The 24,159-nt window shown below is 40.9% G+C and overlaps 1 protein-coding gene and 1 pseudogene across 1 annotated transcript in view; one reads left to right on the plus strand and one right to left on the minus strand.

Moving 5' to 3' along the window:
- The window catches only part of Mecp2 (methyl-CpG binding protein 2), a 67,416-nt gene extending 49,783 nt beyond the window's left edge, over positions 1 to 17,633 (minus strand). The window contains exons 1-2 of the mRNA XM_036174078.1: positions 17,605 to 17,633; positions 12,330 to 12,453 (exon numbers count right to left, since the gene is read on the minus strand). Of these exons, the coding sequence (XP_036029971.1) occupies positions 12,330 to 12,355 (26 nt within the window). The 5' untranslated portion in view covers positions 12,356 to 12,453; positions 17,605 to 17,633. The remainder of the gene's footprint in view (positions 1 to 12,329; positions 12,454 to 17,604) is intronic.
- Positions 17,634 to 22,010: 4,377 nt separating this feature from the next.
- On the plus strand, positions 22,011 to 24,132 carry LOC118574442 (annotated as a pseudogene).
- The last annotated feature ends 27 nt before the right edge of the window (positions 24,133 to 24,159 follow it).

A 24,159-nucleotide genomic window follows, 5' to 3' on the forward strand; every position in this document is an offset into this window, starting at 1 on the left:
TTGCCAATATATGCAGGACAGTCATTCAAATTTCCTGCTTCACTGAAAAGTCTGCCAGACACTCAGGTTTTGTAGGCTGAAGATGGATGCCCCAATGTTGCAGAGGAACTTTTTGAGTGACTGTCCAGGCAGTCAGACATCTCTGTCATTTCTAGAGTTTTTGGAAGTTGTTTGCAATACACCTTTTTGTTTACTTAAATAATATTATATCCTTCTGTGGTCTTTGATGGAGTTGAAGACTACATAGTTATAGATGCAGTTTTCCTTAGATATGATAAAAGTAAATTAGGTATAAAATTTTGGATTTACTAAGATAAGATAATGAAGTATTTTCTTTAAATTTACTAGACACAAATGAATTGGAATTCAGTACAATGTGAATGTAACCTTTACTTGGTAATTGTTCTTATTGTGTACAGTCTTACTATGTTTAAGTTAAAACCTTTCATTTTTGTTTAAAAAGAAGAGGGGGTGGAGAATATTATTTTAAGTGTGTTACTTTTGTTTATGTTGCATTGTTTAACTCTGGGAAGCTGTGTTACTGTGCCTGTCTAAAACACCTGATGGTTTAATAAAGAGCTGAATGGCCAATGGTGAGGCAGGAGAGAGAAATAGGTGGGCTGGCAGGCAGAGAGAATATATAAAGGAGAAATGTGGGAGGAAGAAAGAAGTAGCCAGAGAAGGAGGAGGACTTCAGGAGTTAGCCACCCAGCCACCCAGCTAAACAGCTAGTCTTAGAGTAAGAAGAAAAGAAAAGGTATACGGGAATAGAAAAAGATAAAGGCCCTAAGACCAAAGATAGATGGTGTAATTTAAGAAAAGCTGCCTAGAAACAAGCCAAGCTAAGGCTGGACATTTATAAATTATAGGAAGCGTCTGTGTGTGATTTATTTCGGAGCTGGGTGGCAGGCTCCCCAAAAGAGCAAAACAAACAACACTTAAATATACAATAATAGTAATTAATATATATAGAGAGAGACATATACAAAAAACCAATTCTATTCTATTACACTCTGCAGATCTATAAACTTCTCATGTGTTAATAAATTTTAGGTGTAATTAAGGTGAACTTGTACAGTGACACATACCTACAATCCTAGGATTTGGAAATGTGAGGCAAGAGGATGATGAATTTGAGGACATCTTAAGCTACACAGTAAGACACTATCTCAAAATGGAAAATTCGAATTTCATTTTGTATCTTTAAAAAATATTTATTTTAAAAATTATCTTTATGGGTTATGGGGTAAAGGTAGTATGCACATGTGAGTGCAGGTATCCACAGAGGAGAGAAGAAAGCATTGGATCCCCTGGAAATTGATTTAAAGGCAGTTGTGACTCACCAAACATAGGTGCTGAGAACCAAACTCTGCAAGAGTAATATGTGCATTTAACTGCTGAGATATCTCTCTAGTTCCTTTGTCTACTTTTAGTATACCTGTGCTTTATCCTATATAACTGCCTACTTGAGTACTGATGCCTTAATTTTTTTATTTGTTTTTGTTTTTCAAGACAGGGTTTCTCTGTGTAGTCTTGGTGCCTGTCCTGGACCTTGCTCTGTAGACCAGGCTGGCCTCGAACTCACAGAGATCCACCTGGCTCTGCTTCCCAAGTGCTGAGATTAAAAGTGTGCACCACCACCACCCGGCAATACCTTAATTTTTTTATAAAGATTTATTTTTAAGTGTGTGTAGAGTATGAAGTACTCATGGAAGCTAGAGGTGTAGGATCCCCTGGAGCTGGAGTTACAGGTTGTTGTGAGTCACCTAACATGGGTACTGACTGAGAATCAAACTTAGGTCCTCTGTAAGAGCTATGGGCTGCTCCTAACTGATGAACCATATCTCTAGTCCAGTGATTACTTATTTTATTTACATGTGCACATCCATGTGTGCACATACAGAGAAGTGAGAGGTTGGCAGGTAGTGTCTTCCTCTATTTTTTTCCTGCTTATTTTTATTATTTTTAAGGGATTTATTATTTTATATGTATGTGTGTATATACATGCATCATGGATGTACAGGTGCTCAAGGTCAGAAGAAGGTAACAGATATCTTGGTTCTGGAGTCACGGTTGTGAGCTGCTGTAGAATAGTAAGCACTCTTAACCACTGAGAGTTTTATTCAGCTTCCTCACCTTATATTTTGAGAAAGGGTTTCTCACTGAACCTGGACCTTATAGGTTGACTAGACTGGCTGGTCAGAGAGCCCCTGGGATCCTCTTGTTTCTATCTGTGCCACATCTGTTTGTTTAAACATGGTGCCGGTGATCAGAACTCAAGATTCTCACACTTGTGTAAGTAGTACTTTACCCAGTGATACATCTTCCCAGCCCATATTTTAAAGTTTACTTTGGGTATTTTTCAAATCAACTGGTCACTTATTTATTTACTTATGATGATGTCCCAAGTGCTGGGTTACAGGTACGTATCACCAAGCCAGACTTGATTTATTTTTTAATCTACTGTTGCATGGAATAATAAACAGAGATCTCTCCCCACTCACCTCCAAGATCTGGGTACTAAACTCAGGACCTCACAAACTCGAGGCAAGCATACTACCAATAAGCTACACTTTCAGCCCACAGATGGTCATTCATAACTTTTTTTTTTTTTGTCATGAGCTTGTTTTATTTTCTGGATTCCTCCTCAGGAAATGGTTTGAAATACATAAAATAAAATACACAGAAAATGATTTATGATTTTTTGAGAATTGGTGCTAAAATAACATGTGCTTCTTTGGTAAATCATTAATCAGATCCAGAAGTAGATCTAACCATAAAAATTAGAGCTGGGTGGTGGTGGTGCACGCCTTTAATCCCAGCACTCAGGAGGCAGAGGCATGTGGATCTCTGTGAGTTCGAGGCCCTCCTGGGCTACACAGTAAGTTCCAGGAAAGGCACAAAGCTACACAGAGAAACTCTGCCTCGGAAAAAAAAAATTAGAAGCAGTAATGAACACATATGATATTTCATGTATCTACAATAAATATAATGTAATCTGAAAAAAAATTTTATATTCTATTGGTGATAGTCACATACTTTCTTGGTACTAACGACCAAATCCAGGGCCTTATACATGTGCTCTACCACTGAGCTATATGCCAAGGCCAGGACTACTCCCAACTTGTGAGGTGGAAGCAAAAGGATATGAAGTTTAAGGTCATCCTCAGCTATATGAGGAGTCTGAGACCAGTCTGGGATACATGACACATTGTCTTAAAAAAACCAAAGCCCAAAAGGTTTAAGGATAACATATTTCTGGGGCTGGAGAGATGGCTCAGCAGGTAAGAGCACTGGCTGCTCTTCTAGAGGACCCAGGGTTCAAATGCCAGCATCCACATGGTGGCTCACAACTGTCTGTAACTCAGTTCCAGGGGATCCAACAACCTCACACAGACATACATGCAGGCAAAATACCAATGCACATAAAAAAAAGAAAGATATATTTCTGATTGTTTTGTCTTAATCTGGAAGAACTTCTAAGGAATACTATACAAGTACTTAAAAGCTACATTTTTTTAATAAGGTAGCATCACTTTAAAACACATTTTTGGGGCTGGAGATGATTCAGTGGTTAAGAGCATTGGCTTCTCTTTCAGAGGACCCCAGTTCAATTCCCAGCACCACATGACAGTTAACAACTATCTGTTACTCCAGTCCCAGAGGATCTTAAGCCTTCTTCTGGCCTCCTCAGGAACCAAGACTGCACATTTCATACAGATATACACATGCAGGCAAAACACCTATATACATAAAAAATATATAACTATTTAAAAAAACACTTTCAACTGTCCTAACTACTTGGGTTTTATCATTTTAATCATTCCCATGTTTTTACAAGCAAAAAAAAAAAAAAAAACCTCAGTAGATTTATTTATCTTGGAATTTAAAAGAACAAAAAGCAAAATGTCACAACTTGCAGACGTTTGTCTATTTTTTTTGCCAAGTATAATTCCAAAAACAGCTAAAAATATTAGAGCAAATTAGTCCTTAATATGCTCTAATACCTTCTGCTGTTTACAAAAACACAAAACCTAGAAACACATGGAAATTTGTATTTTAAAAATGAATTACTAAATATGTGTAGGAACAATCAGAATATAACACATCAAAGCAATGTCAATACATACCTCAAGCAATGGAATTTTCCCTTAGTAGTTTGGCATACTGAATCTGTTCATTTATAAAGGATATCTCTTTCATTGGTAGAAACTAATGAAGATTTGGGATTATCAGGAATTGGACACAGATGAACAACTTTCAACAACTAGGCAAGTAAACATAAGGAACACTAGTCTAAATATATATATATATATATATATATATATATATATATATATATATATATATAAAATGTTTAAATCATTTACAAAAATGCTAGGCATGCTGGTACACACTTTTAATCCCAGCACTCAGGAGGCAGAGGCAGGCAGATCTTTGTGAGTTCAAGGACAGACAGGGATACTACACACAGAGAAAAAACAAAAAAAAATAAAAAAATTGGATACAGTCCCAAATTGGGGGAGAACACCCAGGAGTATCAAAAGCCCCAAACAAGCCAAAATATTTTAAGATTTTCAAAATCAACTCACATAGAGAAAATTAAGATCATGATACAAAAGTATTAAATCCATGGTTTAGTAGAAATGTGGAAGGTTACAAAGGAGAGAGGAAGCCTAGGTACAGATACCATCTTTTTTTTGTAGGAAGATTTTACAAACACAGAGATCCAACAACTTCTTAGTTAACAGAACCAAAGGATGTAAACATAAATCAAATGCCAATCCTTGTTTCTAATTCCATTCACAGTCAAGACTCTGGTTAGCTAGGCTTCTGTTGCAAAAATGTTCCTACAGCAAAAGAAGACACAAATGAACAAGGTCTGCAAAGATCAATGCAACTATACTTTTCAAAAGAGAGAGAGAGAGAGAAAGGAGTTGCATACAGCAGCATCTTGCAAATTTGCTAAGCACTGTAAAATATACTATGCTGTATGTACAATACAAACCTTGCAGGCAATGTGTCTTGATCAATTTTAGCAGACTGGTTGCTTTGGGGAAGCAGGGAAATTAATGTTAATCATGGGTTGGAGTTTAGCTGGACTGTTTCTGGGTTCTGTAAAAGGAGCCTGGCATGAATATGCAAATTGCTAACACTTATGTCTGGGTCATAAAGTACTCAGGTAGCTACCACATGACTAAGGTATATGGGCTAGGAAGACTGTAGTGTAGGAGAACAGAACCTCAGAATGACCTAGGGAGGATAGGAGAGATGAAAGCTCAGAAGATCTAGGAGAAGGTTCTAGTTTCAGCTCCTGAGCCCAGGCTGGGTGAATTGGAACAAGTGCTGTTAAAATTGGCTCATCAAGGGCAGACCTGGGCCATGACAAGAAAGGAGCAAGTTTACTCACACACCTCCTTCACTACCAAATTCTTGTTCAAAAAAATAATAAAGCCAGGTATGGTGATATACACTTCTAATTCTAGTACTTGGGAGGTGGAATAGGATTAGTGATTTAAGACCAGCCTCAGCTACATGTGGATTTTGAGGATAGACTGTTTCAAAAAATCAGAAAGTTCTAGGCCAGTCAGTGCTACATGGCACCAATGTCTCAAAAATGAAAACATACATACATTAAAAAAATACCAACAAATGAAAATCAGTAAGAGTTTAAGGGCTGGAGGTATAGGTTAACGGTAAAGTACTTTCCTAGAATAAAAAACCAAGAGAACTAAGTATCATTTAGTACCATCGATAGCTTCTGCTCCTATGGAAGTCTGGACTACCTCACAGGCTGGCACTATTAAGCATTACTATGTTAATAGAGAATAAACTATGTTGGAAGGACAAGCCCTGTCCTAGTTAATGTCTGTCAGTCTCCTGGGGCAAAACTATAGGGGAAGGAGGTTCTCTGAAGATAGCTACAATGTGAACCCTGGAGGCCCAACAGGTAGAATGGGAAGGTGACAGAAGTTGCCTAAGAGTAGATCCCCCCAGAACAAATTTCAGTGTGGAAATGGGACAGGATGGATGGACAGGGAACTGCTTGTTGCCTCTGAGGGTAAGAGTAATATCTTAAGAATATGATGTAGCTTGTAAAGAAAGCGAGCCTGCCTGGCATACCTGGTATACAGCTGCCTCAGCATCTGTACTACAATGCCTGAAAACACAAGAGTTCCCATTCACAGGCTCCAGCTTGCTATTCACCCCTGCCTATTTTGATGTACCAAGCCAGCCACTCTGAGCCAGCCCCACATATTCTCTCATGCCTCAGCTACCAGGCATTCTGGTCTATCCTTAAGACTCATTTTTTCCTACTGATGCTTTCTCCTGGACTCAGCTAAAGTTTCCTTACTATTCAGGTGTTGACTGTCATTTAAAACAAAGAAAACTAAACCGTTTTCTGCCTCTATTCCCCAAATCTAACCCTTTATGTGCTCCCTCAGTGGCACACACTTTTCACAATCATAGCGGTCAACCCCTTGGAAAGTCACAGCCCATTTGCCCATCTGTACCTTTATTAGGCCAGGATTAAGGGCAGTCCCCAGTAGCTAGCAGTTACCCTACATAACAGAAGCTCAAGCAGTGGAGGTTATATGAATAAAGTATTGCTATACATACTACAATAGTCATAGAGAAATGAAGCAACAGCAATTAGTTCCAAATACTTACAGGATAGTCTTTATGCAAATTAAAACAGGAAAGAGGCAGAAGGTCCAGCATCTGAGGGATACTTTTCAGCCAGGCATCCAAAGAAGCTACCATAACTTAGAATGATTCAAAATAAAAAAAAAATATTTCATTTTCTTCAAGATTCACAAAGAGGAACTAGCTGAAATTCTTCTCAAGTAAAATGTCTTGCCTGAAATGTCCTGCTCACATGAGGAGCATTTTATGAAATGCAAGCTTCCAAAGTTTTGTTTTCTAGTGCTAACTACTAAAAACAACTTCCTTCTAGCCCAATTACACTCTAATCTCTAAAAATAGTACTGTAGTCATAAATTTGTGTTTATTTACTCAGTTTTCCCCTTAAAAGTCTACAACCAAATGGCCACCCCTTTGTTTGAAATACTTTGAAATTTAAACATGCATATATCCTTTGACCCAGCAAGTTCCACTTCTAGAACTTTCTCTTACACATAAACTTATCACTGAGCTAAATCGTATCTACAAGGAAGAATGTATAGCATTAGCATTTTGGGGCAGATAGGATTTTGTTATATAGCTCTGAATGGTCTGGAACCCACTATGTAGAGCAGGCTGGCCTCAAATTTGCAGTGATCCTATTGCCTCTGCCTACCAAGTACTGGGATTATAGGTGTGTGCCACCATACTGAGCTAGGATCAATGAAATTTTAACAATCAGAAACACAAACACCCATTAATAGAAAGCCAGTTAAATGAATTATAGTACATCCCATAAATAGACTATTTAATCCCAATAGTTAAAAAGAATGATATGGTTCTCTATGAACTAATTCCAAACAATTTTTAAGATACATTAACTAGAAAGCAAGCTTTGCAAGTATGTACCATATTTTATAGTTCAGGTAAAAGATAGAGTCCTACATACTCTTGTGTGTAAGCAGACACAAAATACATAAAAACATATATGCATAAACATTCAGAGTAAGGCACTAGTCAAATTGGCAGCCAGCAGGATAGTGGTTTAGCAAAAGATGGGAATGAAGGAAGAAAGTGGAAATTATAGTGTTCACTAAGCACAGAACTGCAGCTTTATTTTTTAAAAAAGAGATCCAGATATGGATGGCAATAATAGGTGTACAACAATCTCAATACACTAAATGGCATGGTAACCATTTTAACATAAAAGTTAATATTAATATGGTAACTTTTATGTGTATTTTGACTAAAACAAATTTAATATATGCTGGAGCTTGTGGTACATGTCTGTCAGTCCAGCAACTTAGAAAGGTTAAGGCAGGAAGACTACAAGTTTAAAGCCAGCTTGGGCAACTTAGAGAGACTTTGTCTCAAAATACAGTAAAATTTTAAGATTTACTGGTTTTATTTTATGTGTATGAATGTTTTGCCTGCATGTATGTATGTGTACCACATGCATGTCTGGTACCCACAGAGGTCAGAAAAGATTCCCTGGAACTGGAATTATGAATGGTTATGGATGCTAAGAACTAAACCTGGGTCCTCTGTAAGAGCAACAAGTGCTCTTAACCACTGAGTAATCTCTCTAGCCTCTTAAAACACACTTTTTAAAGAGCCAGAGCCTGTATAGCCTTAGCTGGCCTAAAGATCTGTCTGCCTCTGCCTCCCAAATGCTGGGACTAAAGGTATGGAGCACTACACCTGGCTCTTTGAAAAATTCAACACAGACTCTTCTAAACTCTTACCATTTTATCAAAAGTCTGCTTTTGTGAAGATCTGCTGTGTCCAAGTTTTGTGGAAGCACTGTAGCCCACATCTACCAAGTCAAGGAGAAAACGCCAGGTCCAGGCCCTAGCACTGCCCTAGCAGGTGAATGAATAAATGTTGGCTAATAGGACCACCATCAAGCTCCCCAAATTTCAGGAAAAACAAAACACAACTTTACAGAGAAAATAGGAAAAACGATTAAGAGATACTTTGTTTTATCTAAAGAAGACAGCATTTGATATTGAAAATTGAATGACTAGCTCACCAAATGACTAAAACAAAACCAAGTGTTTTCTAGACATCATCCCACCCCAAAATTAAACACAAAAATCAGTATTTGGGAAAACACTGGGCAAACTTAAGGGGAAAATGGGTAATAGAACACATATGACATGAAACCAGAATGTGGGGGTTCCATAGAGAGGACTAGGAGGACAAGGCAGGGGAACAGAAAAGGGACTGGGGAAGAATGAGCAACAGAACAGAATACATATGAAAATACCATTATGAAACCGTCATTTTGTAAGCTAATTTAAAAAACTACAAGGGCTAGAGAGACATAAATAGGCATGACACCAAGCCTAATGATCCCTTAGTCTAACACACACACACACACACACACACACACACACACACACACACACACACACACAAATTTGAAAAATGAACTTATAAAAGAATTTGGAACATGAACTTATAATGTACATTAAATATGTATATTATAAATACATCAACCTTTTCAGAAAGAAAATGAAAGTGAAAATCAACTAATTCTTAGAAGAAAAAGACTTTCTTTTATAAAAAATTAATTTTATGTGTGTTCTGCCTGCATGTATGTTTATTCCCATATGCATGCCTGATGCCTGTGGAGGCCAGAAGAGAGTGTTGGATCCCCTAGAACAGGAGTTACACCCAATTGTGAATTCTAGGAACTGAATCCAGACCCTTTGCAAGAGCAGCAAGTGCTCTTTTTGTTTTTGTTTTTGTTTTTTTGGTTTTTCAAGACAGGGTTTCTCTGTGTAGCTTTGGCTGGCCTCGAACTCACAGAGATCTGCCTGCCTCTGCCTCCCGAGTGCTGGGATTAAAGGTGTGCGCCACCACCGCCCGGCTCTTTTGGTTTTTCAAAACAAGGTTTCTCTATGTGTCCCTGGCTGTCCACTTGCTCTGTAGATCAAACTCACAGAGATCCACCTGCCTCTGCCTCTCGAGTGCTGGACTATAAGGCGTGCGCCACCACTGCCATGCAGCAAGTGTCCTTATGTTCTTAACCACTAAACCATCTCTCTAGCCCCCAGAAAACATTTTCTAAAAGCAAAAGAAATCTTAACTTTTTAAAATGAATGCATGTTACACATGTGCGTACTATAGTGCGTATGTATAGGTCCAAAGACAACTTGTGGGAATCAACAACTGGAATCAACAACTTACAGGAGATGGTTCTCTTCTACTATATGGCTTCTGGGGATCAAATTCAGGTCATTAGGTTTGGTAGAAGTATCTTTAAGCCACTAAGCCAATCATTGGGCTGTCTGAAATTTTATATAGTAGAAAGATAAGCAGTTATCAAAAAATGACAGAGTAGGAAAAATATCTGCACCATGACAAAGAGTCAGAATTCTTAATATATAAAGAGTTCTTACAAAGGTTAGGTATTCAGTTCAGTGGCTCTAGAAAGTACAAGGCCCTGGCTTCTTATAGATCCAGTTAAAAAGAAGTGTCTTGGGGGTCTGGAGAGATAAAAGAGCACTTGCTGCTCTTGCAGAGGACCTGAGTTCAGTTTTCAGCACTCATGTGAGGTGTCTTACAACTGTCCATATACGTAGCTCCAACACAATCTACCTCTAACCTCTACAGGTACCTGCACTCATATGCATACACATCCCTAAAGACACAGACATAAAGACACACTCATACACAGAATTAAAAAATTATTCTGATGGAATAATGAATACAGAACATGAACACACAATTCACATAGGCCAGATACAAATGGCCAATGATTACTGAGGTTCAACTTCAGTAATAGTGAAAAGAGAACTGATTTAAAACATAGTTATCTAATTATGAAGCCCCAGGAACTAAGACAGCCATTTGGAAAGGCGATATGCCAATACCTACCAGTACCTCCAAGTCTAGGCAGCCATTCTTCAAAATGACTGGCTTATGAAGAAGTTCTACTTCAAAGTTTTATTCTTTTGTTTTTTTGAGACAGGGTCTTGTTATGTAGCCATGTCTGGCCTAGAAATTGCTATGTAAACTAGGCTAGCCTCTAAATCACAAAGATCCATCCACCTGTCTCTGCCTCCCAAGTGCTAAGATTAAAGTTATATATCACAATGCCTGGCAATTTTTTCTCCCCCCCCCTTTTTTTTCTGGAGCTGAGGACCGAACCCAGGGCCTTGTGCTTGCTAGGCAAGTGCTCTACCACTGAGCTACATCCCCAACCCCGCAATTTTTTAAAAGGAGAAAAGATATGATACACTTTACAAGTAAAGACAAATTCTATTGTTCGAACTCAAATGGTTATGTTTTTCTTATTTGTAAGTAGTAAGTTTTTTCCAAAATCCATCTTTTCTATATGTGTAGTGTCATTACTACCTTTTTCATAAAGGCATTTGTAAACTGAGAAAAATAATATAAAAAACACAAACCACTCCCAACTCAACATCTATCAGAAGAAACCTATCTTTGTTCCTATTACATTTAGTCCAAAGAATTTCTGAGATAAAGCACTAACTATATAACTCCCACCAATATAAACATGTAGAGCACAAAGAACAGTCAGCCAGGTCTGGAGCACGCCCCATCACAGTAAGAAGAATGACAACTAAAGTCACAGGGTCAAGAGCAGAACCAAACCGGAGACCTGGAGGCAGTGCTATGGTCTTCATTTCCTTTTATTCTCCTCTCCCTAAAACTTACTCCCACAGATAAATAGGCTATTGGATTGGGGGTAATGTGCATGTACACAATAGTTTTATGAGGCATAATAAATACTAGATACACAGAAAATGATACTTGGGGGTCTCGGCTGGAATTACAATGCAGCATGTGTGAACAGTCAACATTTTCTTCTGTAGAAAATGGGAAAATTCCATTGGAATTATCTGTTTTATCACACAGAAATCCAGGTGACAAAAATATCAAATGTGGAATAACCATTTATTTAAAAAAAAAAAAAAAAGCTTGAGAGGCTTGAATCTGATAAAAGATGAGAAATTACAGAACAATTCACTCTTACAAAACTAAATTCGACACAATAGTACCACACAATGGTACCCCACTGCAGCAGACCTATCACCTAAATGTCAGTTCTACAATGACTTGGCTCTCCAGCTTTTCCAAAAGCACTTATTCTGCTCTAGAATCCCAAGAGCTGCACGTGTCTGAGTGCACTCTATCACTGGAGTACAGCAAGTAAGCACCATTAGCCATACTCTCCACTGTTCTGTGACACTTTCAGAAGGGTATCCTTCTAGGGGACCACATACCAGTTCCTGTATCTGAAAATGCAGTACACTACCTTTTGCTAACATTGACCAGTAAGTCATTTAGCCCAAACCAAAGCAAATAAATGGTCATGCTGAAGACCACTAGGTAAGAGCAGCAGCATAGGTGAAGAGCTCAGGACAAGCACTCTTCTGCTTCAAGGTGAACTGAAGCTGCAGATCACCAGTTCCAGCTCTAATCTGACACCCACCCCCAGATCACATTGTGACTACAAAGTAACTCTACCCAAACTGAACTGACCTTTCAGGGCTCAGGGAAGTGACTTTTTTTTATTATATGGCACAGTTTGGCCAGGTTATGTTTTTCATCTTGGGGGTACTTTTATACTGTCCAAGAGTAATATATCTTTTTTTTCCTTTTTTTTTGTTTTAAAAACAGATGGCCAAACCAGGACATATACTAAAAAAAAAAAAAGGAAGGTTACTTACCTGAGCCCTAACATCCCAGCTACCATGGAATCCTGTTGGAGCTGGTCTACAGAAGCAAGGTGTATTCTGGGGAGTCACATGTCACATCAAAGCAGGAACTGGTGAGTCTGTATTTTTATGGAGCCTAAAACAAAGAAAATTGTAAGTTGAAAGTCCCCATTGAGCTGCACCTTTTTCCCAAGGCTTTTTGGGACATTTTGAAGATAAACACAGACAAAGTACTATGTTACTTCCCAGCTCATCTAGTTAGAAGCAAAGAATAAACTGCAAATTACTGCCACATGACAGAATGCTAAAATAAAAACAAGATTTATGCTTGTCAGAATCAAAACTCAGAGGTCTTGACACCTCTGAGGAATACTTTGAAACTACAATGCATACCACAAGTGGTGATTTCTGATAAGATTTCTTCTACAGGTAATACAGAAAAAGTCAAGGATAGAATGTGTTCAAAGAGTGCATGCAACATCAAAACATCACCTCAAAAAGAACACACCAAATCCAGAAGCCAAGTCTCCCTTCTGCTTCCAGCAGTCAAAGCTGCAAGGAACTGCTCTAACATCACACAAAGGGGCTTTCACCTTGAGATAAAAGACAAAAAGCACCAGGAGAGCCAAAGCCATCATCCAAAATATAGAAGTCCATCTCTAACCAATTACTTTAAGCCTCTCATATCAGTAAATCTCAATGTCTATAAAACACTGAACTGATGGGTCATTTGACTATTTTTTTATTTTTCTTAAATTTTTTTTGAGATTTTATTTGTTGTTATTTTATATGTATGAGCATTTGTCTGAATGCATGTTCACCACCTACATGCAGTGCCTGCTGAAGCCAGTGGAGGCCATCAGATCCCCTGGGACTGGAGTTATAGACCACTGTGAGCCTCTATGAAGGTAGTAGAAATTGAATGTAGATCTTCTGGAAGAGCAGCCAGTGTTCTTAATCGCTGAGCCATCTCTCCAACCTTGGTACTTTTTAAGGCAGTTCTATTATATAGTTCTGGATGTCCTCACATTCAGATCTTTCTGCTTCAGCCTCTTTTGTTTTTGAACACATGTTCAAATAAAGATGTTGCCATCAAGATACCATCATTTCCTTGTTAAAACTTAAATTGCTCCATATTAGCTGATTTCAGATACCTGGCTCTCCCAGCATTAATACTTTTATCTTTAGACTAAGAGAAAAGCTTACATTATACAACTTAAGACTATTATAGTCACTCATTGGGTCAAATCCAGACGAAGGGCAACAGCAACCAAGTCCTTGGCAGCTGACTGCTAGTTCCCTAGATGATGACTATAGTTATCTTTTAAGGCTCAGTAAAACTTCTTAATTCCCATAATTTCCTTAAGTCATAGAATTGAGTCATGAAACACTTTGAAATCCCAAAGTTAATATTTTTTGGACACTTGCCTAATAAAAACCAAACCAACACCTTGTTTGGGAGGGCCTGCAAAGTCACAAGTTCTGAAGACCACAATTTTACCTATATGCAATTTTATTGTTTTATTTTTGTAGTACTGGAACTGAAATCTGTGTCCTGCACATGCAATGCAAACACTTTACTACTGACTAAGCCATGTATCTTCAGCCCTTGTTTCATTGGGAGCTGAGCTAAGCTTTATTCTAAGCTCTTAAAGAGTTTGAGATCTTTAATTAACTCAAGATTTTACAGGGAAAAAGCTAAAAAGGGGTACAGTTAGGTAAAAATCCAACAAAAATGTTCATGCTATACCTCCAGCTCTTAGGAAAGGAAGATAAACACACTTTTACTAAGGTTTGGCCAATAACAAGAGTCCAGACATCCACAGTACTGGCTGGCAAAGAGCTACACTAGGTGAGCAGACATCCACATGCTAGCAGAGTGCCCAGAAGGTAAAAAGGCCAATGTTTACTCTGGTCATACTGCCCCTTTTAACATGGGAATAGGCATGTCTGCCTTCTCTCAGAGTCTTACTACCACTCAGTCATCCCACATACTATATCTACCATGAAAGTGGTCTAATCAAGTATTTAAGCCATCACACACAAATCAAAATTTCGATGGAAAATGTTCCTTGGAAAAGAAAGCAGAAGAAAAGTGTGGAAAGCAGAAGAACACACACACTTTCTGTATAAACAAGCCCCAGAAGAAGGGAACCACTGACAGTGGTCCTCCCTGAAATGATGAGTAGGTACAGTGCTCTGATTAGACAACAGCAGGGTGACTACAAAAGGCTGTGATGGGTACTGAGGACTTACACCCTTCCCTTGCAAGAACAATAATGTTCTCTACCCAACAAAAAGATTGTTTCTGTCAGCCACATGGCCTGGTCTGCACAGATGTTACGAGAGCAGGTGATGAAAATGAGGTGTTTTGCCACATTCCCTGGAATTCTACAGTCTAGGCTGTGCTTAAAACATTGGTTACTACAAATGTCATTATCCATGATTCTCTGTTTCCCAGAGATATAACTCAGACAGCCTGGTGATAAACTGCTCTTAGCCAATTAAGATTCTTACTGACAGTCACCTTTAGGAAAGATAAAAGGTTCCAGGATACATAATTTACCATGTAAACAAGCTATCAAGTTTACCACTGCTGTTCTTTATTACTAGGTTAAACAAACTTCTCAGGAGTGCCTGAGTAGAGTTGGGGCACTGGCATATGGGACTATAGTCTAGTCGTTTTTTTTCTTTCAAACTCCATAGCTTTGCCTCCCTGCCCCCAGTAGATTAGGCCTCATAGAAACAGATTAGGCAGAGGGAACAACTCTAACTGGAAAAAGAAACACAGATTGCAAAAATGGATCATAACTTTCCAAAATCTTTGTGGTCTTATGTAGTGCCCCAGATGTACCTCAGAATTCAAACAGCATGAAAGAAAGAATAGAAAGCTAGGGACGTAGCTCAGTGGGGTGGGGTGATTGCCTAGCATGCACAAGGTCCTGGATTTGACCACCAGTACGGCAACAACAACAACAACAAAAAGAAATTTAAAAATTCTCAGAGTACAACTGACTACAAGATACTTTCTTCCTAAGTGTAACAAGGATCTGCTACTGTAGGTTTAAAACATTCAAGGCTCATTCTCATGGAAAGGAAATACGAATATGTGATAGATCAACATTAGCAAGAAAGCCATACAGTTTCTTTAAACTCTCAGGACATACTAACTCAATTCTCAGGACCATTAACTTCAGATGTCACCAGGCACTTTGAAAATTAACTAAAGATTCCAACTCTGAGCTCAGGCTCAAATGTGCAAACCTTGGAATCTTTGACAAGCAAGGCTTGGGTGTGTTTATGAAAGTGAATGCGATCTGTTGATCAGCCACTTGGCTGCCCTGCCATGAATGGGTCATGTGCATCAACTCATTTTAGGTAATTTTTACTTCTAAACTGTTTGGATTCCTTAAGGTTCTGACATACCCAGGTACAAAAAAATAAAAAAATAAAAGCAAGGCTTTATAAGATCTGAAGTTAAAAACAAAGAAAAACCCAAAAGCCCATAAATAAATGTATTTTTCCAAACCCTTGGTGGAAATTCCCCAAAGGCCTAAACAATCCAGACTTCATCCATCTTTTTATAGAGATCTGGCATATTTCAAAGGAACCAAGAGGTCAGTTTAATCATGTTATTAATTGAAACTGCTGAGATTCACATGACAATTCCAACCACAAACCCAAAATTCTCCTCTACAGTAATAATTACCTATTACTACAATTTTACTACCCAGGCCCAAATTGGCTTCATTTATATAGTATAATAAAATACCTAGAACTTGTGAGAATCCTACAACATCTCGGCCACCTAGCACTATAAATTAGTCCATTATGTTTCATGATCACCACCAACCACCCAGTATTTGATCCTATTGTCTCATTGTTTGGGTTAATGATTCCGAACACTGGAGATAATATGCAAATGGCTCAACGGAACCCATTTGTGTTCCTGGAAAAATAACCAGAAACACCTATTTGCCTGACAATGAGTCAGGAATATCAATTTTGTGGTGGAGCCCATTTTTGCTGTGATTAACCCATACCCAAAAACACAAGGAACTAGCACAGAATTACTCCCTAGCAAGCTTTGCCCTTCACGGGGTCCATACTTAGCAATGTTATACAGGGTCTTTCTTGTGAGAGCAATCTTTTTAGATTCCATAATATCTTTAAACCTTCAGTGCAAAAACCTCAGAAACATTGCCACATAAAAGTCACCTGTGTTTTATTTTAAGTGATTTGGCCATAATCAAACTAAAAAGAGAATGAACTTTCAGAAATAATCCAGGAGTCAGAGCGATGTGATGAACTTGCCCCATCTGGTACTGGTGATCCTGAGCGCTCCAGGACGAAGAGAGCCCGTTACATACAATGTCCCATTCCACTTATGTAACTGGATGATCGCTGGCGAAGGAGGGGGGTTGGGTGGGTAGACGATCATATTCCGAAGCCACAGCACAGCACCCCCAAAGAACCAGAGCACCCTGAGGGCATGGTCTCACGGAAGAGCTTCAGGTGCTGAAGAACGCACAGTCCCCTTCCCACGGTTCCTGACGAGAACTATAACCATCTCTTTATGATGAGTTTTGGGACTCAGAACATAATGTCTAGTCCTTTATGTGGGTGGACAATAACCCCCACCTACTTGTTCCTGCCAAATGGGGAATGAAGCTGGAGGACCGACTCGCTTGCAGTGGGGGTAAAAAGTCGTGGAATGGGTGAGGAGGAGGGGTAAGCAAAGCCCAGAGATGGGGGTGAGAGCTCAGGAGCCCTTGTGGCGCACTCTCCCAACAGGAGGTGGACTGCGCACGCGCGCAGTGTGAGTGTGTGTTGGGGGGGGGGGACGAGTAACGGGAGAGGGGGCGCGCGAGGGAGAGGGGACAGCGCGATCCAGGGAGAGGCCAGGACCACCGGCACGCGACACTGCCGTGGCCCAAAGCCCCAAGAAGGACAGGAGCGCGCGCAGGCCCAACTGGCGAAGCCCAGACGACAAGGGCGCCCGCACAGCCGAGGCCCAGGATGTGCACAGAAGGGGCGGGCAGCGGGAGGGCGTCATTCGAAGGTGGCTCCAGGGAGATCGCGCTGAGGAAGGTCGCTCGCGACTGCGGGTGACGAGTGGAGGAGAAAGCCGCTACCGGCAGCAGAGGGAGGGGGAGGGTAGAGAGGAGGGACGCCATCCGCCAGCCTTGTCGCCCGACCCCGCGGGCCCCTCCCGCGACACGTCCCGCCCCTACCCTCCCGCCCCCCAGCAAGGGTCCCCGCCCGCGGCTTTGGCGGTCCCACTCACAGTCTCTCTTCCTCGCCTCCTCCTCCTCCTCCGCTCGGCGCGGCGGCGGCGGCGGCGGCGGCGGCGGCGGCGGCGGCGGTGGCGGCGGCGGCGGCGGCGGCGGCCATTTTCCGAACGGCTTTTACCACAGCCCTCTCTCCGAGAGGAGGGAGCGCGCGCGCAACCGATGCCGGGACCCCGCACGGCCGACGTCGCTCCCCGCCCTCCCGGCCAGAATGTGCGCAGCTGCACCTGCGCGCCCGTGCCCCACCTCCGGCACTTAGTCAAATCTACCCTCCATTGGCTGTGGCGCCAGGCTGGGGCGGAGCCTTAGGAGTGACATCCCCAATTGGCAGGAGGTCCTGTCTGTTTAGGTCAGGGAAAAGGGGGCGGACCCCATTCAGCTGCGGATTGGTGATGGTCGACTGTCACTTGGAGAAAAGAGGCGGCTAGGGCATGGAGGGGCTGGTTTTGTGGGCGGTTTTTGAATGCTAAGGATTAAAGGGGCCCTTGTGGATGCCGGAGCTTAAGAAAGGCTAGGCTCTCGGAGCCTATTAGCTCCGCCCTGCTGAGCAGTTGACCCTCTATCTGCAAGTGCATCTAGTACAGTGCAATAAGCATTTGACTACACCAGCATTTTCTTAGTATCATTTTCAGCAGAAGCAACAAAGTTGCCTGCTGAGAAGCCTGACATTGTTCCAAGCAAAGGGACTTGTTTTAAAGGGCCTATCCATGTAGTATTCCACTTAATTTCCAGATGTTACACTCTTAGGGCTGGCAGTAAACTCAACATATCAAACTCTGGTCTTTGCAGACTTCTATTGTGGGAAGATGGTGCGTGCCAAGTCCATATGAGATCTGTCATTGTTGATCAGATGGCTAGGTGGAAGTATGTATAAAAGGCAGTGAGCCCAAAGGAATCAGCACTGCTTTGAAGATGTAATTTGGGACCTGAGACCCAGCAATCTGAATTTAATTTATGTGGGAAGGTTTAGGTGATAGGGTGTCAGGCAGAAGTGTCAAAGCAACCTTACCCTGATATCAGTCATCATCCAATGCTTCTTTTGCTAATCTGATGCTCAACAAGAGACTTTCTGATTCAAATTTGGCTTCCCGCTCCATTCATTTATTTGCTAGGCACTGTTTTAGTACTGAACAAGGAAACAAACCAGAATCTTGGTAAGGAAGAATCCTCACTAAACATACAAGTAAGTAGAACTTAAATGTTTACAAAGAAATAAAGACTTTGAAATAGATAAGGCAAGGGTGAAAGGAGTGCTATTTAGATACGCTGGCTTTTGCCTTCATGTTATCCCCCAATATGGGTAACTGGGGGAAACATTCTAGGCAAGTTTAAAGATCCTAAGGAAGGACTATGCCTGACTTACCAAGGAGGCCATGTGATGAGAGAGAGATAAGAGAAGTAGCCTAGGCCTCCAGGAGAACTGAGAGATTATTTTGAGATGAGAAGCCTGCTGTGGGATGTGAATATATGTTGTTCCCATTGGTTAATAAATAAGCTGCTTTGGCCTTTAGCAAGGCGGCTTAGGGGCAGGTGGGAAATCCAAGCAGAGATATAGGAAAGAGACAAGTGGGAAGAGGAGATGCCAGCCTGCTTCCCAAGGAGCAACAAGATGCCTGAAGGCTGGTAATGCCACTGTCATGTGGCAAAACATAGATTAGTAGAAATGGGTTAATTTAAGATGAAAGAGCTAGCTAACAAGAAGCCTGAGCCATAGGCCATATCGTTTGTAATTAATATAAGTATGTGTTTACTTGGGACTAAGCAGCTGTGGGACCAGGTAGGACACAGGAAAACTTCCATCTATGGAAGCCCTTGATAGATATTTGAATCAGTAGCTGACATCATGAAACCTATGTTGCAGGTGGAGAATGGAGGTGGACACTAGGACTAAGACCAAGAGACCAGTCCAGAGGTTCTGGCAACAGTCGAAGAGAGAGGTGATGGTGGCTCTAACTAGGGCAGTAGCAGTTGAATTGTGATAATGAAAGACCCCCATGGGAGATCTTCCCTCAGGAGAGACCCCGAACCCAAGGAACACGCCGAAACCACGGATCAGATGCAAACAGCAAGAGGGTTTATTTAAATGCACAGGTACCTGGGGCGACAAAGTCTCTCGGAGGACTTGCGCGCCTTCCCAGGGTAAAGGGGACTTTTTATAGGATCCCAGGGGCAGAGGCGCAGTTACAGAAGCGAGAAGCATAGTTACAGGGTTCCCACTGGTTGATTCAAATAAGGCCAGGGTGAACTTGGGGACATATCTTTAATTTTCAGAAATGTGTTGTGTGTGGCCGACCTGGCCTTGTCTAGGGTACAGTGGCTATTTTCCAAGCCCAACTGTTTATTCCCCAAGGCCAGGTGTTCGACCATAGTTATCTCTCCCAAGGCCGGGTGGCCGACCATAGTTATGAACTCCTGTTTTTCTGGTGCTTGCCTTGCAGAATGGCGTTTCTTAGGCTAAGTTATTGGGACGGGGGGGGGGGGGGCTTTCAATAAGTTGTGGTATTTAAGATGTATGTTCAAAATTAAGCCAAAAGTATTTGATTTCAGATGGAAAGAAAGAAGAAAAAAAAGGATGATAGCTGACTTTGGGGCAGGATCACCCAAGTGAATGTTTTGTTTTGTTTTACCACAATGGGGAAAACTAGAGGTTTCTCAGCACCCAGACGGCCACTCAAAACCAAATGTAATTTTAGTCTCAGGAGATCTGGTACCCTCTTCTGACCACCATGAGCACCAGGCACACACATGGTGATATATATACACACACAGGCAAAACACTAATACAAATTAGTAAAATAGATAAATGTAAAAAAATTTAAGTGGGTATGGTCACAGAGTGGCAGAAACTGTGCATGTGTATGTGTGAATATGATATATGTAAGTGACTGTGATATGTGTGTGAGTTATGAGCATGCATGTTGGGGTGTAAGCATGCAGGTATTTGCATATGCAGAGGCCAGAGGAGGATGTAGGGTGTTATGCTCTATCACTTTCTGCCTATTTCTTTGAATAAATGTCTCCCACTGAAACTGGAAGTACACTGATAGCCAACATGTCCCAGCAATCCTACTGTCTCTGTTCCCCATAGTACTAGGGTTTCATGTTTATGTGTGGCCACTTGGATTTTTAATGTAAGTGCTAGAGATTGAGACCTGAACTCAAGTCCTCATGTTTGCACAGCAAATGCTCTTACACACTGAGCTATCTCTTTAGTTCCTAGTAATATTTTAAAAAAGATTTATGTATGTATTTATTTTTATATTAGTGCTCTGGCTGCATGTACATCTGCACACCAAAAGAGGGCATCAGATCCCATTATAGATGGTTTTGAGCCACCATGTGGGTGCTAGGAATAAAACTCAGGACCTCTGAAAGAACAGCCAGTGCTCTTAAAAACTGAGACATCTCTCCAGCCTGAGATTTTTTAAAACAACTTTATGAAGAACTGTGAGTAAACTTGAAAACGTAAGTAAAATGATAGAAAGATACAGCTTGTCAAACTAACTATAGATAGAGTCTCATAAGCTTAAAGAAAGTATGTTTAATACCCTCCCTCAAAAAACAATCAAATAAAAATAAAACAGCTAGATGCTTTACCAGATGAATTCTATCAACTGTTTAATGGGTTAGCAGATTGAATCATACATAGAAAATTAAGAACTTTGGTCATATTTATTTTATTAGAATGAAATAGCTAATATAATAATAAACAGAAATATATGACATAAGTTATGAGAATAAATGTAAGAATTTGTTTTCTGGATAAACTGAATCCAGAAGTATATGGTTATATATCATTGACTATTTATTTTTACGTACGTACGTGTGTGTGTGTGTGTGTGTGTGTGTGTGTGTGTGTACAGGTGCCTACAGAGGCCAGAAGATGGCATCAGACCTCTGGAGCTGAGTTACAGTTATAAGCCACTGAACATGAGTGCTAGGATCCAAACTTGGGTCCTCTGCAAGAGAAACAAGCACTCTTAAGTGCTGAGCCCTCTCTCGAACCCCACCAGGTTGAGCTTTATTCTAAGAAAACAAATATGCTTTAAAATTAGAAACCAATTACAATTTTAAGAAGAAATCATGTGATTATCCTAATACATGCACGAGAAAGCATTTGATAAAATTCAAGACCTACTTAAGATTTTAAAAATATTATAAGGAACTATAATTAGAGCTCAGGATGGTGGAGGCTATGCAGCATTACTTTTACTATGAGCAAAGAACTGTGTGCAGAGGAAGTGAAGGTTAGAAAAGAGCGGGACATAGACACTTTGCTGTGTTCAAATCAAAGTCAAGGGTTCAAAACTGCAGAGCAATAAAAGATTTAACTTGGAGAAGCAGAACCATACTCCAAGGAAGCATCATCAACATCACCACAAGTAGCAAAAACAGCAGCAGCAGACACCCTACCAATACCTGCAAATGGACAGCAGGCCAGCAGACAGAATTTTAGGAAACCAGGAAAGACCTTCACCTGGAGTAGCCTCTTTGTGGGCAATCTTCCTCTGATGTCATTGAGGAGGAAATGAGGAAACTTTCTGAGAACTATAAGAAAGCAGGCAAAGTTTTTGTTCTTAAGGATAAAGGCTTCGTCTTTATTTTATTTTATTAAAAAATAATTTATTTATTATGTATACAGTGTTCTGCCTGCAGGCCAGAAGAGGGCACCAGATCTCATTATAGATGGTTGTGAGCCACCATGTGATTGTTGGGAATTGAACTCAGAACCTCTGGAAGAGCAGCCAAGTGCTCTTAACCTTTGAGCCATCTCTCCAGCCTGTCTTTGTCTTTACTTGCTTGGAAACAGGACCCCTAGTGAAAGTTGCCAAAGTGGAGCTGGGCAATATGACATTCTGTGGAAAGCAGCAGCTTGTACACTTTGCTTGTCCTATAGTGCATCCCTTACAGTCCGCAACTTTCCTTAGTACATATCTAATGAACTGCTGGAAGAAACCTTTTCTGTGTTTGGCCAGGTGGAGAGGGCTGTGGTAATTGTGGATGACTGAGGAAAGCCCTTGGGGAAAAGTACTGTTGAGGTCTCAGGGAATCCAGCTGTTCAAAAACCTCTGGACAGATGTTGTGAAGGCTCATTCTTGCTAAGCACATTTCCTTGGCCTGTGACCGTGGAGCCTGTGTATGGTGATATTTTATTTGTGCTGAAATGTGGTTTTATTTGTATGTTAATAAATAAAAGTGCCTGGGGGTCAGAGCTAATAGCAAGCCTTAGCAGAAGTCTGGCAGTGGTGGTGCACGCCCTTAATCCCGATCACATGACAGGCACATCTCTGTGTGTTCATGGACACAGGCAGCATGGAGACACACGCCTTTAATCTCAATACCAACCATAGAAGACCTGGAGGTCTGTATAGACGGGCAGTGACGAGGAAGTCATGTGGTTGGGTTTACAACCAATGAGAAGGCAGAACAGAAAGTCAATAAAAAGACAGGTACACAGGAGGTAGGTTTCCTTCTGAGGGGAAGGATGACAACAACAGCAAAGGGTAAGAAAGGTCTTTTAGTATCAGCTCTGCTCTGACCTCTTGGGCTTTTAATTCTGCATTTGATTCTGTGTTTCTTATTTAACAAGACTGTTACATCTACACCTGTGGACCACTTAGATGATGAAGAGGCACTTGCAGAGAAGCTGCTGACAAAAACAAACAAACAAACAAACAACCAAAAAAAAACCCCAGCAATTTCACAAGGAGCAAGAACACCCACCCAGATTTGCACAGCCAGTGTCACCCACAGGAAGACACTCATTGAGATAGAAGAGCAACAGGAGGATGAACTGCGCCCAAATATCAGGGAGGCTCATGAGAAGCTGAAGCTGAAGATGGAGGCAGCATGCCATGAGCACCAGTTTATGCTAATGAGGCAGGATTTGATGAGGTGTCAAGAAGAGCTTCAGAGAATGGAGAAACTGCATAACCAAGAGGTTCAGAAACAAAAGCAGCTAAAACTTAGGCAGGAAGATGAGTGCAGGCACCTTGAAGAAGAAATGCTGCAGCAACAAGAAATGATGCAGTGACAGCAGGAAGGATTCAAGGGAACATTCCCTGATTTGAGAGAACAAGAGATATGGATGGGCCAAATGGCTATGGGAGGTGTTATGAGCATAAACAATAGAGGCACCATGCCTACAGCTCCTGAGCTAACTGGTATCCCAACTCTTCCAGGACTTGACACTATGATGCCAGATGAAGGCCTGGGATTGACTCCACCAAAAACTGAATGCTTTGGCCAAGCTGCTACAAATCAAAGGAATTAGTAGAACTCCTGCATTCAACTGTCCAGCTCCTGGAGATGAATTTGCTTCAAATAAATGTCGCCAATACTAAATAAAGTTGCAGTGTCTAGTTTCCCAAAACCCTTAAAAGAAGGGTCCTTTTTGGACTAGCCAGAATTCTACCCTGGAAAAGTGTTAGGAATTCTTCCCAATAGATAAGTCTTCCTTGCCTGTGCTATTCTAGGGAGTATTCTTGGAGCCAGAGGTCAAGGGAGGGGTGGTATTTAACAAATTAAAGTCTGTGGTATATTGTTTTATC

This window comes from Onychomys torridus, chromosome X, assembly GCF_903995425.1.
Source record: "Onychomys torridus chromosome X, mOncTor1.1, whole genome shotgun sequence".
Lineage (NCBI taxonomy): Eukaryota > Metazoa > Chordata > Mammalia > Rodentia > Cricetidae > Onychomys > Onychomys torridus.